Here is an 18,364-nt window from a genome sequence, read left to right as displayed (position 1 = left end):
GCGTGACTTGCACAAGGAGACTTAAGTCCAACCAACCTCTAGGTGAATAAAAGCTAGTTTGAAGCATCACATGGAGCAACCCAGCCTCGTGTTCACCCAGGCAGCTACAGCTGACGAGGCATTTGGAGAAAAGGCAGGTCTATTCCCAGCACCCAGTAAGTTCATCCAAATCCTACCTTGTTGTGCACGCTCACAAACAGCAACTCAGACCCAGGCAGGACCTCCTCCTCTGCTCCAAGCTGCTACGTGACAGCTCAGGATGATCTGACCTTCACAAAACAACCTGGGAACAGGAGAAAGAAGGGTAAAAGCCTTCAGAAAAATCCAGGCGTAATGTGCTCACATCCTCCCTTGCTGCTTCTCAAGTTTTTAATTTCCTTTGTCACCACGTCTCTTACCACAGACACAATGCCAAACACACCAGGAGAACAGCTTCTCCCATCCACACCTTCAAAAATTCAGCCTTGGCTCGGCCTGATTTGCACAACCCCCATGGCCCCGCGCCCCTGGGAGTTCAGGCTAACCGGCTCGCGGGGCTGAGCTCCTCTCCTCCAGGTGGGCCAGCTCACTTTGTCAGCCCTCTCCCTCCTTCATGGTTCCCAAACAGCCCCAGGTGGCTGGGGAAATGCCTTGGAGACACACTTTGAAGCCTGGGAGGCTGACCGATGCTGGAATGAGCCCTGTATTTTCACACTTTATTAATTAACCTCATAAGGCTCAGAGAAAGCACAGGGGGAGAGATCTTATCAGAGTCGCAGCCGTGCACCTGGAAGCGCCCACCTAACCACCTGTCCAGCTCGGGTACATTCAGCTCCCTTCTTGTTTGCACCGAGACGTCCACAAAACTACAAAACGAATGATTTCAAACCAAAAGGGCGGGGGCTCACTCCCAGCCCCAGCGGCGGGCTGTAAACAAAGGCTGCGTGTGCACGCACACGCACACGTACACGCGCGCGCACCAAGCACACGTGCGCACCATTGTGTGCAAATTATCTGTCTTCCGTTTGTGTTTGCCTTGGCTGCACAGCCTGCTCTTGGCGGGCTCAGCCAGCAGATATCCAGGCTAAGATAAACACCAGACAGCTGCTGGGAGCCAGAGATATTCTGGTGATTAACAGCTGCGTGGGGCTATGCAACGGAGACCCCCGACCCCCGCGCCCGCGAGCCCTGCAGAACAGGCTGTTTCTTCTCAGTTTGCTGTTTGTCAGGAGAAGGCTGGAAGCGATCAGAGGAGATGCTCTGCAAAAGCTGCAGGTGGGAAAGCCGGCGAGGAGAAGCCGCTGCCCCAAATCCTGGCCCTTCTGCAGCCCTCTGGCCACGGCGGCGTGTTTTGGCTTTGCCAGCGCCTCTCACAGCCCCGACTGCAAGAAGGGAACTGATCGAGGTTTCTTGAATCCATGAAGAAACAGGAAATAGCAAAGCTTCTTCTTATGGCACCGATGGTTTAACACAACCAAATCCTGCAGGTTTTGCAAACATTTCAGTGTGGGCCTGTTGGAAGTGGGCTCTCCCTCATTTAATGCAGGCACGCAGCAAGGAGGGAGGTGTGGGTTTGGGGACAGGAGTGGGACCTACACGCAGGGAAGATAAAAAAAAACACCACTACCCCTTGTGCTCAGAGGGAATGGGATGCATTGCTCATTTCCAAAGGGCACGAGAACATTCCCAGCCCAGTGCCATGTCTGGAGGGGAGGCTGCTGTCTGTTGGGAAGGGGAACAGCAGCCGATGGGAATCCAGCCCCAGCCCGGGACACCTCGCACCCGACTGCGGAGCCGAAGGCACTTTGACAGAGGAAAGGGGCGAAAAGTAGGAAGTTGCTTACAATGCAACTATAAAAACAAAGTCGGGGGATTAGTGGAAAATGTGTGGTCTGAGGAAACAAACACGTCTCTCCATAAAGACCCTAGTTCAAATAAACCGGTGCTGCTGTCATTAAACCCCACCATCTGCACGTCTCTTCTCCACCAGGGTGGGGTGAAATGTAAAGGGACCACTGAGAGGAGAAACAGTCCCTGAGCATCATCCCATGGGGCACTTCAAGATCCAGATGTGGCTAAAAGGCACCGTGACTTGGACTCGTCCCTGGATAACATTTGTATTGATACCGAACATCTACAGCTGAACGTCCTGGATATTTTATGCAAGAAGCATAAAATCTGAAGGGGCTATGCTACAGCAACAGCCTCTAGCCTTCAAAATGATGAAGGCACAGACCTTAAGAAGTCATTGGGTGCATGGGGAGATGGCTGGTTGTAGCCAAGGCTGGGCTGTGCCCCGTGGAGCTCTCCTCCTCTTCATCCTTTCCCTCTCTGCTCCCAGCTCCCTCCCTGAGTGCAGTGGGCGAAGCTCTGGACCTGAGGAACCAGGTCAGGAACGAATCCCCCTGAGCTCAGTGGGGGAGTGGAGACCTCCCTGGCTCTGCTCAGGTCGCGCTTTCATGCCTGATTGCAGCTCATCAAGGCCCAAAGCCTAATAATGAAACAACCGAGGCTGGGAGCTCCCTCTGACAGCTTAACTGATGGTTGTAATTAGGGACTAGCCCACACAGCTTTTCATTAGCGCCGCACTGCGCAAGACTTATTATGACTGTTGTGGAGAGACTGTGCAGGAAAAAGGCATCAAGGCCCCCAACCTTCGGGGAAAAAAGGCCTGGTGCAAATAGGGGGCTCTCTGTACGCTTATGGAGTCCTAAATGGCCCTCAGAGAGATGTGTGTCAGATGCTCCATCCCATCACGGCGGTACCCGAGCTCCTGGGGTGGGTGTGCAGTGTGTGGATGTGGATTTACACACCCACAGCGCAGCGCTCTGCTGTGCACTCAGGTGTGCAGTGCCTGCAGGGAGAGCTAGGTGCTGTGCTTAGCCAAGACGTGCTTTTCGGCGTGCTTTCAGCGCAGAAAGGTTTCATTTACATGAAGTTTGGATTCCAGGTACGTCCGTTTCATTGCATCTTGGATATTCATCATTTTTAAAACTCCTGCAGCACCCTGATTATTCCCTGGACACCGATGACTGCAGGCAGCCTCTACGTCTCTGCTTCTTTCCCTCCACACAATCGACATGTCCCTGGGTCAGCCTGACCGCCTCTTCCCCTAATCCATGGTCACTGCTTTCAGCGATGATTCACTTACCAGCCTTCTCCGAGGACTGGATAAGATCTCCCGCTGCAGTTGTGGTGATGCTGGGTAGCCGAGGTGTCTGCATCACTTCCTCTGTTTTGTTCCCTGAAAAATTGAAAATATTTTGAAACATGGGAAAAGGGTGACCATGCTATGGAAGGCACTCATCTTCTAGATGGCAGATAGAACAGAGCCCTCTGGGGACCCTGCTCTCTTTCCCCTTTCTGTCTTTCCAAGCAGAACCTGCTTCTCTCCCCTACACTGCAAAGAGGGGTTTGTTTTTTGTCACTTTGATTCTGCAGCCTTGATTTTTCTTACTCCTAAGCAATATCTGCTCTTCTCAGAGCTGTTTTATAGAAGAACTTGTGATTGTAAATGGCAAAGTGAAGGAAAGGGAAGTAAACTGGTTATTGTGCCTGAATCCCTCCTGGCACTCCTCCCATTTCTATTTTCCCTTACATTATAAAGCTGGAATAAATCAGAACAAACTTCGCTGAAGTGAGCAGTACACTGATAAACTGATGAAAGGGTATCACTCAAAAGCAGAATCAGCACTCCAGTCCCTTGCACTGGTATAAAAAGGTGTAGTCCCATGCAAGCACCAGAGTTATCCCAAACTGCAAGTGGTGGGGAAGGAGAATAGACTCAGAGTGTTTATTAGCAGTCATAACCTTAATCAAATAACACTCAAGGATATGTAAAGAAATCTGTTCCACTGCAGCCTCCCAAGCCAAATAAAGGAGTAAATGGGACCTCTATCAAAAATCTCTTTTAAAACTCATGCATGTTGGGCTCTAAAAAATATCGCCACTTCTTGGGGAGCAGCCAAAGCTCCAAAGGAGCCGCCCTAGATCAAACCAGTGGCCCCTTGTGCCAAGCACTCAGGCTCCTGCCACAACCAACCTCAGTGCACTGGAGGAAGGTGATGCCCCAGGGTGAAGCTGGCCCCTTGGGCAGTGGTGTCCCTGTGTGGAAGGAGGAGGATGCTTGCCCTGGGAGCACCAGACCAGCTCCATCTCCCCGTTTCACTTGGCATAGCAGGAACCTCATTCGCTCTTTCCCCCATCTCCGGGACTGCTTTAGTCAACGTTTACATATTATGTAGAACTACATGGGAAAAAAAAAAAAAAAAAGAAAAAGAAAAGAAACAGACTCTGTGTAATAGAGGTGCTTGTAAATAATCACTGGCCTAATCCCCTTTGACAATGAAAGATATCCAACCAGAAAATGCTCAAGTCTGTAACTCAACCTGAAACTTAAGCACAAGGAAGTAGTGTCAAAAGGGGACTTGGGTTCCCATAAAAGCCTCTCTACTTCCAGACCCTGGGCCCCCTAGCCAAAAAAACAGAGCAAACTTCCAGACATAACATCTGAGAAGTGCAGGCCTCACAAAGGGACTCGCTAACCTCCGCCGCAGAGACAACCACCAGGAGAAGGCGCGGGGCGAAGGAAGCCTTCGAGCCCAGACGAAGTGCCTGCCAGGGAAGGGAGGCACAATTCCCATCAGGGATGGGGCAGGCGCTGGTACAATATCCCACGAGGGCTGCTGAAAGCCCTCTCGGGGGAATCGTTTGGAGCCAGGCTGGACAAAGCCCTGGAGAAGTCTCGTGGCTGGAGTTTGTCCTCTGCTCTTGTGCAATTCCCCTGAAGTTGATGCACGGCAAAAGAATTTATCTCAGGGTAGGATGAGGAGCCCCTGGACGACGAGAGGTGGATTAAATAACCCTAATTATGGTTTCAGGTCTCTTTTTTGATTGCTTCTGTCCCACTGGGGATACCGAGCGTGTGAGGTCCGGCTCTGAGAGGTGAAGCGCTCGCCCTGCAGCCTCAACAACGGGTGCGGGCAGTGAGCAGCGAGTGGGTACTTCTGCGAGGATGCCTGAGCTTAATCACAGAAGAGAAGCAACAGGAACTAAATGTTGGGCTACTTTTAAAAGCAGAAGGCTTAGGATGTCAGGGCTAGCTGTCCTCGCTAGATGTCCTAGCCTGCTTTATTCCCTGTCTCAGCAAACCCTGGTGGCACCTCTCGGGTTGCCACAAGGTGCTGATGCTGCCAGAGCCCCAGCCCAGGCTCCTCCAGCCCCGAAGCACCGAGGCAGGCACCTGGCAAGGGTGGCTCAGGGCCCACCCTCTCCATGGTCCATCACAAAGAGCCCTCGTGGAGGCAAGAGCTTGCCATGCTATCGCTCTAGAGGGCTGCCAAACTCAAACAGGAGGCCTGTCTCCATAGCACACACAAATATTTTCTCCAAGCAAGGGACCAGCTGGGAACGTGTGACCACCAGCCCCCACCCAGCTCCGTTTGGAAGCTGCTAACGTGCTTATCTCCGATTCTCACATGATCTCAGGTGCCCCCTTAGCTCAAGACCCTTCTCCAAGGCAGGGTGAACCAAGGCTTCAGCTTGCTCTCCATTGCCTCCAGCTCCCTGGCAGGTCTCTCTGTGCTGCCGCTGGTCTGGAAACGCTTGCACGCTGCACCCTCTGCCTGCACGGAGAGCACCGACACCCTGCTGATGGAGAAGGACCAAAAGTGCTGGGAAAACAGGCAGCGGGTTACCGAGAGCGAAGCTGGTACTGCTCAATTGCAGGGCTTCACGGTTTCCATGAGCAGTGCTGGCTGCACTGCGTCGTGCTTTACCCACAGCCTCGAGACGCCACCGGTATTAAATTTCTTCCGCATGGGACAGGATCCTTCCCCGATACGCCGGGGAGTTTCTCTTTGCTCGTCGGGAATTTTCTGATGAGCTGGTTTCTCATCGGAAAATGCCGATACACTGAAATCAAAGCCCTTTGTGGGAACATACCAGTTTAGGGAATCCTTCATGGGAAAGTCGCCTTCAAGCCCAGGCTGGAGCTTCTGCTTGAGGGGCGCGAGTCAGAGCGTCCCCATCACCTGGCTGAGCTGCTGCCCCCGGGATGGGGACACCCCCACCCCTTTATTTTCTTTTCCCCATCTCCCCACCCCAAGACATCTCACCACGAGGCTGATATCTCTGCAGAAAATGGAGCCACGAAACTATATTTTGCCTCTAAAAAACCCCATAACCCTCAGGAACACAGACCCTATGGGCAGGACATTATCTTGGGACATGGGGCACATCTGGATGTGACACCGTGTTTGCAGGCACACATCTCGTCCAGTTTTCCTGGCAAAAGCCTCCCAGAGCCCTGGGTTCACCGTGAAGGACTGGAACCGGGTTCAAATTAGGGGGAAGAAAAATCACCTGGGAGCTGGACCCCGTCCTGCGCAGGGCTCCAGCTCGCTGGGCGGTGTGGTGGCACGGCGGGGCTCACCAGTGTCCCCCTGTCCCCAGGGGCTGTCCCCTGTCCCTCGGAGGCTCTGAGATGGCTGAGACAACAGCACCACCTCGTGCCTCTGCCTGGCTGGGGGGAAAATGGAAGGGACGGCCCCAAAGCTCCCTCTGGCGGCTTCTGCAGGCGAGGAGGAATGGGGACGAGGATTTGGAGAGGTCTGAGTCAAAACCAGCCCCTGCAGCTTCCCTGCTTCCCCACCCAACGCATCCCAGCTGCATTTTGGAGAAACTGCTCCTGGGCACCGCCTGCTCGCTCCCTGCACACCCCAACTCCATCCACAGCCGTTGGGGTCCCCGCCAGGACAGCGCACAGCAAGGGTTTGTCCTCCAGGCAGGCAAATCTGGATCTGGCAGCTCAGACCTGCTGCCACAGGGCATGCAGGAACCCCTGGTACATTACCTCAGGAACTGCCTGGTTTTGCTAAATTTATTTCAGGAGAACCAGCTGAAGGGCTGAGGGCTTTCAAGAGATGCTCAAAGGGAGGTGCCGCCATCCACGACTTGCTGCTGCGGTGCTGGGGCCTGCCAGTGACAACCCTACGGGCAGTTTAACCTAAAATGTCAGCTTCTCTGGCAGTTGTAGGCTGGTTCAGGAGGATGCTCGCTGCAAACATGCTGTGTTTGCAATGCTGACAGTGGCTGCAGGGCTTGTAGCACTTGCGGTTTGGAAGCTGGCACTTTTAACCGATTCAGCGCAGGGCTGGGGGGGATTTGTCCCTGCTCCTTCCCAAGGAATTTCTTCCCCTGCTGCAACCCCTTTCTAAATTCACGTGGTGATGAAATCTGGTCCTTCTGAAGCTGTTCCCCGGAACAATCCAGAGGGCTGATGGATTGCAAAACCTCTTGGTGCCATCTTATCTGCCGGTGCTGGTGCCACGCTCCAAGCTAAACACAGCTGCTGCCAAGCAGCAAAAGCTGAACTTTTTCTTAAGGACAAGATGATCTGCAGAACAAGTGTAAGGAACTTTTTGGAGGGCATTAGTAGCGTTAGTTGTAGCTTTGGCTCCATCCTTCCCACCCAAGAAAGGCAACAACAGCAGTCCTCTCGTGCCAACCCTACACCTGGATGCTTCGGCGTTCCTGACCTCAGTTCCTCTCTCATTGCCTAATTTTTCTCCCAACCCACAGTAAAGAAGAGCAGCTGTCCGCCCCGTTCCCCTGAAGCTGTCCTTCCCTCCACACAATCCAGCTTCTTCGTTCCCCGCCAGCCATCCTCCATCTCCCACGAGCACGGGGCCCTCTGCAGCTCTCCGGCTCAGTGGAGACATTTCGCCGGGGCCGCCCGCCAGCGTCTCACCACGCTCCGCTAGCACGAGCTCGGCGCTGCGAGTTCATCCTGCCTTCCCGTCCCTCACCACGCAGGCTGAACTTTCCAGGGAATATCGCGCCTGACCGCGTGCCAGCCTTGTTGTTCGCTATCGATGAGATAATGTCTCTTAAATCTGGATCCGTGACACGAGGGCGCTCAGCCCCGTCTTGCCTGCGGCTGCATTCCGGTTTCGGGACAGAAATGACCAGGAGAAATATGAGAGGTTAGTGACATTCTTGGCTTGGAAATCATCAGCCTGTCGTGGAAAGGAATGCGATCAGAAAGAGGCATCGCTGGTGTTTATTTTCAAGGCCTCGATGAGTGATGCTCTTGAATACACGCTGTTCCAATGCAGCGTTGGGGATTCAGGTGAACCTTGCTGAAAGGGGTGAGACAGGTTATTTTTGACAGAGGAGCATATTGGGCCAAGAATTGTCCCTAAAAAGGCTCACAGTGCATCGTGCCTATTTATAACCCGGATGCTGTTTTCCTCAGGACAGGAGAGCCAAGTGATGGGCAGGCATCCTGCTTCTCCACGCAGGTGGCAGGAGCATTGCCCAATTTCAAGTGCCTGCCTTGAGGGATAGGGGGAGTTCAGCCCGGCCATTGGGGCTGCTTTTGACATGCACATGGATCTGGGATAAAGCTCTCAAAACGTGCACGGATGTCTTTGTGCTGAAGTGTGCTGAAAATGACAGCCATATGCTGCTCTGTTAGAATGCACTTGCTCGAAGAAAAGCGAAACAAAAGCTTAACATCACGGCTCGATGGAGGGCAGGGAGCCCAGAGCAGACCTGGTTCAATAAGGGCACATTGCGGTGATGAAGCACAATGCTGGGAAGGCTCTTTACAAGTCAGACATGATGGGAAAGCTCAGGTCACTTAGTCTTTATCACCCGTTACAAAAGAAGCAACAAGAAGCAATCTCCATCCTGTCAGAACTATTCAGTTGTTCCGACAGCCCTTATCCTAGAGGAGAAACTTCCTCTCCCAAGGCCACATCCAGAGGGGCAGAGGCGATTTGGGTGAGAAGCAGCGTGCTGCTTGGGCTGCTGGTTGCAGGACATGCATGCTGGAGAGCAGGGAAGAATCCAAGAATTTTTATTGGCCTAATCAGACAAAAATGTTGACAAGATCCCTACCGACGCAGGAGCAGGCTCCCATTGCACAAACGAATTCCTCGAACGGCCCTGACTTCTCGCAGAAGATAGCATCAGAGCATCTGTCGAGATGAGGAAATTACAGAGCTTTAAAAGGCCTCAGCTCCCCCAGCGGCTGTAAACATGAGCAAACTAGAGAATATGTTGCAGACAGAGCATCCAGCAGCTTTTTCAGCGTCTGTGGCTGCAAGGAACGAGCTGCGAGCACCACCAGCCATCAGCAGGAGGGCACAACCTGAGCGATAAGAAAGGGGGAAGAAAAACCAAGCCCTGCTCGGTTTGGGGTGTTGGGAGCATCCTGTACCAGACGTGGGAAGGACGAGCCACCAGCCTGGTAACCTGATCTTAAGTAACACAAGCTCAGCTCACGTGGCTCTTCCTCACCCTCCTACACGGCAAGAGCTCCCGAGGCACCCAGAAAAGGCATCGCTCCTCTGGTCCTTTGGGACAGGGCTGTGGCAGTGCTGTGCCCGTCACTGCCTTGTAGGAACCGAGTGGGGCTGCTAAATACCAAGTCCTTCCCATGAAGCTGCCATCTCTAATCCCCACGCTGCCTTCCCTTTTCACACACCAGGGCTGAGGCCTTTCCCCACTGAGAGGGGTTTTCTCCCCCCCAATTTCTCCGGTCTTATTGCTCCCTCCCACTCGCAGCTGAGAATTAAAAGACATAATAAAGGGCCCTTGAGCCGGAGGGGGAGCGTCTAGGGGGGGGGGAAAAAAAAGCAGGTCCCTTGTTTGAGCCCAGGATTCATCTGCCTCTCCCCGCGGAGATGAAGAGGCCCTTTCACCCCAGCAACCAGAAGGTTGAAGCTGGATATGTGCTTACGAGCAGGCCGTGGCTGGGAGCTGCCAGCCTGGGGCCGGACCGCGGTGACATTTCTACCCCAGATTAGCCGGCACGGCGCAAAACGCATTAGGGCCCCGGCCGGGGCGGTTGCTGGGGAGATTGCCCCTTCCTTCCCAAGGCTGCACGCCTGGGAGCGAGCTGCTGTAGCTATGAAACGGGGCACGCCGGGGCTCCGGCCCCTTTCTGCAGAGGGAGGTTAATGAGAGGCTCCCCGTGCCCACCGCGCGGCCAGCAGGCCCCGCATCTCCCCACCGCCAGCGCGCTGCGCACCCGCTTTTGTTCCCCGCTTCTGCCCGGCGATTTTCATTACAAATATCCTCTTATCGGGAGGGAACGGGGCGGGGGGAGAGAGGAGGGGGCGGCCCACACAAAGAGAAAAGCTGTAATTACAGGGCTCGGGCTTCCCTCGCGGGATTCACAGGGATTCGACATGGCAGTGTTTCACACGTACGGCCCCTCCGGGGGCCAGCTCCCGTTTCGATTTCATTATCGGCAAGCTGGGCTGCCGGGGGAACTTTTGCCCCGAAACGAGTTCCCAAAAAAAAGGGGACAGTTGCACTTCTTTTATTCTGGCTTGGGAAGCAATTTTGCCGCTTCCCCCCCGAAGCCCCCGCGGTCGCGGCGGTGCGCGACGGGAGAGCACAAACGGCCTGAGCTGTGGCAGCAGCCTGGGAAACCTTCCCCTGTGTGGTCACCGCCTGCCTCAGCAAAACCTGGAGGTGCTGAATCAACCCTTTAAACGTCTTCCAACCCCGCACACGGCTGATGAAGGCCGCGCTCTCAAGTTGATTTTAAGGATAGGCAAATTCTCTGTTCCTCCTTCTATGAGCGAGGTAAAAAACCCCGCGTATGAATGGATGCACGTAAGGCTTTGCAGAACTGAAAGTTGGCTTTTCGTGCTCTCTCACGTCGGTATTGCTTGATTTTCCTTGGTTCAAGCTCCCTGAATGGGTTAGCACAGTTAGGCACCCAGACACATTTTACACGGAGGTGAAGCCTGGCTCAGAACAACCAGGCTGAGTCGATGCAGGAGGCTGGGGAGAAGAAGAAAGCCAAGTGCCTCCTCCGCTCTGTATGAACAGCACACCTCTCCTACCCACATCCTCGTATACTGGACACAAACTTGAAAGAGGGAGTGTGTGAGGGTAATTCTGCACCACTCCCTGGGGAACAGACCTTTAGCAGAGTTTTTTGTCTTCTCTGGTGCTTAGCCAAGAACTCTGGGACATTTGCAGGACACCTCTCAGGGCAGGACTGATGACGAGAGACAGAAAACTCCTTCAGGAAGATGCTTCTGCCATTAGCACACGCATTTTTAGGCAAGCTACCCCAATCCTTTGTGTTTTTATGATGTGTACAAGACAAGGAGCAGCACACTGCCCCGCTCTGCAGTCCCAGAGGTGATGTACAAACGTTTGATGACAGATACTGAGAAACCCCTATCACGGACAGGGCCCCATTGTACTGGAGGCCACTCCTGCCCCTCAGAGCTCACACACCCAGCATCCATCCCTGCACTTCTAGGTGCCCGCACCCACTGTTCTTGGGCCGAATGCAAAGCGTGGAGTCAGACAGTAAGTTAGGCTTCAGGTACCCCCAGTCTGCTACTAAAAACTAAGTCCCAGGTTTATGGCTTGCCTCCTTGGAAAGCCCATGTGCAAAATTCAGGCCCAAGCTCTGCATTCAGTTTCCAAACACAGCGATTTTTGCTTTGCTTCTGTCTCTTAATTCCCATCGTCTTTTCTTTCTCTCCTTATTTACTTGTTAATTTCCATGGGTCTTAATTTCCTGCCCACCGAGCCCCGCTGAGCCCAGTCTCTGCCTACACGGGATTGCACACCACAGCCCTTCCTTCTTCAGGGAAAGGTCAGGAACAGGGGTTTAGTGTGCCGAGAAGAAAGGCAGCAGCAGACAGACAGAGAGCACTCATAAAGATCTGGCTGTGAGCCTCTCTGAGAAAATGTCAGGTTGGGGAGGCTATAATAGCTTTAATCTGCGCTACAAGGGGATTAAAAGACTCGTTCTCACAGGAGAAAAAAGAAAGGAGCAGAGCGGAAGGAGCCGAACAAGGGGAGAATGAAGGCTGCAAGGGGAGGAAAGGAGAAAGTTAAAGAGCTCAACTATAAAGAGCATCGGGATTTAAAGAGCTCCGTCTTCCAGCGTAATAAATGTGAAGTGGCCTGCATGGAAAAGGGGCTTTAGCCAATGGCTTTGCTTTTGCTTTTTCACACTAAGCACACACACTTCATCCTTCTTCAATCAAGGCAACTTGTTATGTTTGGCTTTGTTGATTTTCAGGGGCAAAGGAGTAGGAGGGGGAAACAGAAGGTTAATGAGGCTCTGCCAGATGCGCCACTCGAGAGAAGCGGTGGGCATTATATATTTAAACAGTGCTTTATGGTCTTTGATCCTCACCCCTGCTGTCCCTTCTGCAGAACGTCCCTCAAGCCCCCCTTGTCCTCGGGGGCCACGGAAGAGCAAAGAGGCCTGGGAACAGGAAGGAAGTAGGGCACATTGTGGGATGCTCTCCTCAAGTACTGCTTGAGCAACCTTTTCAGGCGCTCAGCGAGGCCAGGAGATGAAGAGAGTGTAATTGAAAGGGTAAGGAAAGAAGGCAACTTTAAATGCTTTTCAGAGGGGAAAAACCACCCCACTACATCCTTTGCAGGAGATGTAAGTGCCAATGAGCCACCAACATGGACAAGCAAGCGGCTCCAAAAGGGAAACGAGGTACTCAGAGCCAGCTTTTAGCATCGCTGATGTATTGCAGGAAACAGGGTTTCTTGGGGCTGAATGCTGAGCACAAATCGAGGCAGAACTGCCCCACTAGATTAGCAGGGACGTTTAGGCATATTCACATTAGGACACTGCCACTGTGCTCCTCCAAGACAGGAGGTCTCTTCCCTGCCTGTAAGGACACTCTCCAGCCTTCAACAGTTGACAGCACAGGAAGGTGGAAGAACCCCACTACGTTAATGTTTCCTCCCTCTGAGAAGGAAGAGGGGGATTTCTAACAGCCCACTGTGCTAAGCAGGACTGCAACTCTTGCTCTGATCATTTATGCTACCTTCTCTGCTCAGCAGGCTACAGCATCAGGGAGATGCTCCAGGACAACACCAGGCACAGTTCAACGTCTGTGCAGGTCCTCTCAACTATTTTAGCAGCTCGGCATAGCAGGGCGAGCCTGCTGTACACAAATTGTACTTGGGAGGAGAGGGGGAAAGACTTTGTAATATAATAAGCAAGCTCCAGACAGGAATTAGAGCATTGCATATCCAGTGGAGACAGGGGGCTGGAGTGGCATTAAGGTAGGAAGAATATAATCACCTGAACTGGACTGCAGCCAGGATAATGGTATTAATTTATTTCATGAAGTCAGATGTGCCAAAGCCTGGATTTTACATTTAAATGCAGAAGATGGCAAATCACAGCATCCTGATTCCATTCTTCCAACGTCTGGCTGGAATAAAAGCTCTCCTGATGGGTTCTCACCCCAGTGCCTACCGCCTGTGGCCACGACAGGAGACCTCACCCTGAGCTGTGTCTGGGAAGCCTGATCCTATCCCAGCACAAAGCCCTGAAGCCACGAATGCTCTGCTACAAGGCACGCAGCACTGAGGCAATGCCTGCATCATTTGGCCCAGAATAAAAGCACATCCCATTCCCCACAAGTCACCTGCAGGCACTACAGCCACGCTTGGTCACAAATACAGTCACAAGCGAGCTCTGTAGAGCACAGCTCCTAGTTCGATCTGGTATTAATTACCCACTGTTCTGCAGAGATAAATGCTTAATCTGCTGGCTGTTGATACTGGAAAGGGACCAATCTACCCTGGAGTGGATATTATACAGGGGAACTTGGCTTCAGCTATGATCCCTGCTTCATGTGCTGTACAAATGTTCACCAGGTTGTAGGTAATGGCTTTCATAGGGTGTACTGGATCTGTCTGTGGCAGAGCTAATCTAGAATAACACATGACCCAAGCATTCATTGTATCAGGTTTTTCCTCCTTCCCAGTATTTTTATTTCGCTGTAATATTTTGACTTCCATGTGGAATTTCTTTCAGACATTCACCCTGATTTCCTTATAGCTTACCAGCTTCCCTCCTCCACGACTGGTATCAAGGTGAACTTCCCAAGCAGCAGGGACCCTTGCTTATCTGCATGCCTTTCACTTTCTTCCAGGAGAAAGGCCACGAGATCTCCACACTGTTCCTCTGATTTCACACTCACCAGGAAGCCTAAATCAAGAAGTTTGCTTGTCAGGGAGAAAGAAGCAGTGCTGATGGTACCAGGGAAGGAAAACTTGTTCCCATTTCTGACCAAGCTGCCTTTCCCAGCTCTGCAAGCTGTCCCAGGACCGTGCTCCTGGGAGCTGCCTGCCTCAGCAGCTGGAGCCCCCCCAGTTGTGGTCACAGCCACCCTCACTAATGCCACCGCGTGCCAGGAGGACAAACCAGTGTCTCAGACCCACTGCCACCAGCCCTGCCACCCCAGCCAAGCATCTCAGGATGCAACAGATACTCAAGGAGATGCCTGCCCCCAAATCTTCCCACTCCCAAATGGGCTTTCTTGCCTCTCCCCTGCTTGTCCTTTTCCTTCCAAGAGCAGTCTCTTGAGAAAGGTGAATTTCAAATCCAAATGCAGAAATAATTTTGAAATTGAGTATTATTTTACACAGAGTCAGAGCAGAAGTCTCAGGTACTTGGAGCACCAGTTTGCTCCCTGTTAACCACAAAACAGGTTCTCAGACCAGCACTCCTCAGTACAGACCACAAATAGCTGACACAGGGGTTTGAATACAGGAAAGGTGACAAGGATTCAGTGCACAGTAGTGTATTTTTTCCTGATTTTTTTTCTTCAAAAATCAAGCTCTAGCTCAACACAACAGCTACTGTTTAGCTTATGGTGATGCCTTGGAAGTTCCCTGGTTATAGCTTTCTACACAAATCTGTGCAGAAGGGAGCTTGCTGGAACAACTGTGGGAGCTTGACACACAGAATGAGTTAAAGGTTTTTGCTGGCCTTGTTTGTTTTACCAAAGCAGCACTTCCAGTCATAGTCCAGAGAAAATAAACTTCCAGCCCACCTGATTAAAGAAGCTTGCCCTTGCCACTGTTGTGCTCAATTTAATCTGAAAGCTACAGCGAGACAAAAAACTGTCATTAGGTTAAAAAAAAAAAAAAAAAAAAAAAAGCTGATTTTTTTATTGGATTTTGTATTGCTTAACAACGAGGTACAGACAGGGGCTACTTGTTCCTATGCTGTTCGTGGGCAGCTTCATCTTGGCTGTGAGAACGGACTAATATCTATGAAGGAGAGAATGGGAGCTTGAAGCCTGGCCAGTGAGAGCCTGAGAAAGGGCTCCGGCAATCTTGGTTTGTTTTCCTTGCTCTAAGAAAAGAAAGGGGGTTCAGGAGATTAAAACACAGATCTCACAGTCCAAACTCCTGGGGTCTGTTCCCAACTCTGCTGCTGGCTTGAAGTGGAAGCAAGTAAACTTGCTTTATCTCTCTGTGCCCCAACACCTGCCAGGTAACACAGAGATGCTGCTACTTCATCGTGTGAGCACGTTTGCAAAATGCAGGGCTCGGGGCCCTTGCATGAAAGGTGCAGAGGATGCACACACCGAGTTATCTGCTACAACCACAGTCATTGTCACAGCATTCCAGCCAAGTGCCACCTCTCCAGCTATGCTCCTCACAGCCTGCCAGCGGAAATCACAAATTATTTCCATCAGGAGGAATGAATATTGAGCTGCTCTATAATGCCAGAGGTCAGGGCGAAAGGCAGGCATATCAGGGCTTCCTGGCAAAGGGGAAGCCTGAGCTCATCCTTCTGAGGACAAATGCAGTGTCTGTAAGGATTGTACTACACCTTTGTCCTCAGGTGGAGCTGGCAGCGTGGAGTTTGCAACCATTTCTGAATGATCCTTTTCAGCAGTCTGATAACAATATCCCTAATCAGTGACACACTGCAGCCTTGGTGCTGTAAAGTTCCTGAAAAAGCAAGAGCAAGCAAGCCCACCAAGAGCATCTGGGAAGCCACCAAGCACAACAGGATCAGCCATCCCCGGCTGATGGCTCCTTCTCCTACTGCCTCCTCGAGGCAGGGGAGGCAGTAATGGAAGTTGTAGGAAAGAAAGAAGGGAATCAGAAGCTGGCAGTGAAAGAGAGGGTGAAGAGGGTGCTCCAAGTAGATGTTGTGCTTAAGGGTACAGGGGATTCCTGCTTCCTGACCTGCTGCTTGGCCATTATTCCATATGGAACATTCTCCAACGCGTTGTCTGATCTGCTCTTATGCTACCCAACTCCCTCCTTTCCAAGCAGGCAGGTCTGCCAGCTCAGAAGTGTCATTGCTGAGAAACTGCTCCGATAAGCTGTGCAAAACTGCTTTATTTCATTACATTGGGTTCTGCCTAGTCTTGGGTACCCTTGGAACTCCCTAAAAATATACTTCCTGGCAGCAAGCTACTCCTTCCCAGCATCTACCACACACCACGGGCACACACACAACAGAAGCATGAAGCAGCACACAGAGAAGTGTCCACTATTCAGCAGCTGTCCCTGGGAAGAGCAGAGGCTCTGCTTTCAGCAGTACACGTGTTGGAGCTCCATGCCCTGTTCTCCAAACATGCCACGGAGTATCCAGCTCCAAGAAACTACGCAGGCTGCATGAAATGCACCATTTGGTACTGGAATGTGGGAACTAGCTGTGATCCTGCGTGCTTTCCTCTTGCAACGTCCCCTCTCCGTGCTTTGATCTGCTGAGAGCACCAGGAGCAGCATTCCCTTGATTAGCAAAGTCCAGCACTGGTCAGTTTGGTGATCCAAATCCTGGGAGAAATACAGAGCTGTCTATTGGTGTGTGTTTCCATGTCCCTCTGCCCCATCACAAGCCTGACAGCTGGGCAACGTAAGCTTGTGAAACCACTCGAGTCTCGGATGACCCGGAAAGGCAGCTGTCAGCCCGACGTGCCGTTCTGTGCTGGATGGCACTGGACAGCCTGAGCTGACAAGCTTCTTGGAGCAGTCTGCACACAGCTGTTTGCAACAGCAGGCACAGCAAACCGCAGTGAGACAGCAGCCCGGGTTAAGGTGGTGCTCCCAGGGCCATCTTACCAGCTGCCTTCCCAGAACATGCAGCCAGCACTCCTCCTGGGCTCAGAGGTGTTCGCTCCTCTCCAAGAGCTCCCTGTGACAAGCACTTTGGGAGCTGGTTTAGTTGCTACTTGTCACACATGGACCAGCTCCCTTTCTCCTGTGCCTTCCAGGCGAGTCTCTTGGATTGAACTCAGCAGGCAAAATACATGGGAATCCTAAAGTCCAGCTAAGCTACCATTCCTCTTCAGCGTGGGGATGGTTCTCTTTTCCAGGACCACAGCCTGCCCTACTTGCCTCCTACTGTTCAGGGAGCAAAAGATGCCAGAACAAGACCATGTTGGAGGGGTGGCAGCAGGAGCCAACTCATCTTTGTCCCTAAAGCAGGACAGCAGCTTTGATTTCTGCACTGCTTCCAGCTTCCCAATTATTTGGGCAATGGGGATGGGTTCCTGACTGACTTCAGGGCTGCTCTCACATCTCCAGTGCTCCGCTCTCTCCCTGTCTTCCTTCTGGCAGAGCAGGTGGCCCTGCGTAGGCATGAGGCAGGCTGCTGTAGAGAGCAGGGACAGCATTTGGTCCTCATTTCACCTGTCCTGGAGAAACACCTAGTGACAAGACACCGCCATGCCTCTACATGGCAGCGCCAGGTGGAGCTTGAAGCCCTAAAAGCAAAGCTCGTGTGTGCCACCTGCCTTTGTGTGTACATTCGGGCTGTTCAGACACATGGGGTGAGACATGAAACCCAAACAGCATCTGCAGGCAGCCCGCACATCCTTCTCAGGACATCCAGCTCCACAGAAGTCAGGCATCTTCAGTTCAGACTCTCCATCAAGTCAGCGATGGAACAGACACTACACAGCCGAAAAACCTCTTCAGCCACTGACAGCGGGCTTGATTCATCACCCAGTCAAAACAGAGAAGCCTGGAAGCAGCCTCATTTAGCACTGGCTGGAAAAATTCTTTACAAGAAGCTCCCAGACATGTTCAGTAAGCACTGAAAATCAAATCATCCCATGCCTGTGGCTTCTTCTCTCCTTCACTGCTGGCTACACCAGCCCTCGTTAATGTGCTGAAATGCCTGCTTTCTCCAGGCCACTAGAGTCAGACGGCGCGACAGCTGCGGTCTCGAGCTCATTACTGGAGCCTTTCAGAACCAAGAACTCCAGCAGAATGTCCAAGAGGCAGAAAACCAGGTGCCTGAAATGGAGAGAAGACAAATCTTAGCCTGGTCGGGGCACAGTGGAGCTGGGAGATCAGCTCCAGACGCAGAGGAGCCAAAGGAAGGCTTGTACCTTCCTCACGCAAGGAAGAAATACCCTGCCTGCCTTCCTGAGACAGACAAAAGATCTCATACCCTACAAGAAAGGTTTCAAGGGATGGTTCGGTTTCCCCCCACCCTTCCAAACCAGCAAGTGTTTGGAGCTGATGAGCAGCACAGGAAGCACAAATGCATCTCCTAGAGTGAGGTGGCACATGCACTTCTTTGCAGTTAATCACAAAAAACATCGCTTTT

General features: G+C 52.2%; 1 protein-coding gene across 3 annotated transcripts in view; it reads right to left on the bottom strand.

Moving 5' to 3' along the window:
• The window catches only part of SNX19 (sorting nexin 19), an 83,628-nt gene that overhangs the window by 43,207 nt on the left and 22,057 nt on the right, over window positions 1–18,364 (bottom strand). For 2 of the 3 annotated variants that reach the window (XR_011089594.1, XR_011089595.1), the window contains exons 11-13: window positions 13,846–13,990; window positions 3,131–3,223; window positions 177–283 (exon numbers count right to left, since the gene is read on the bottom strand). Coding sequence is in view for 1 of the 3 variants with exons in the window: in XM_068659088.1 (XP_068515189.1) it covers window positions 17,913–18,048 (136 nt within the window). In the remaining 2 variants the exon portion in view is untranslated. Of the gene's footprint in view, window positions 1–176; window positions 284–3,130; window positions 3,224–13,845; window positions 13,991–16,123; window positions 18,049–18,364 lie in introns of those variants that run through there. The other variant, XM_068659088.1, reaches the window with a different exon arrangement.

This window comes from Anas acuta, chromosome 23, assembly GCF_963932015.1.
Source record: "Anas acuta chromosome 23, bAnaAcu1.1, whole genome shotgun sequence".
In the NCBI taxonomy this organism is placed as follows: domain Eukaryota; kingdom Metazoa; phylum Chordata; class Aves; order Anseriformes; family Anatidae; genus Anas; species Anas acuta.
Note: the sequence above shows the minus strand (reverse complement) of the source record. Positions and strands in the feature narration are given on the sequence as shown.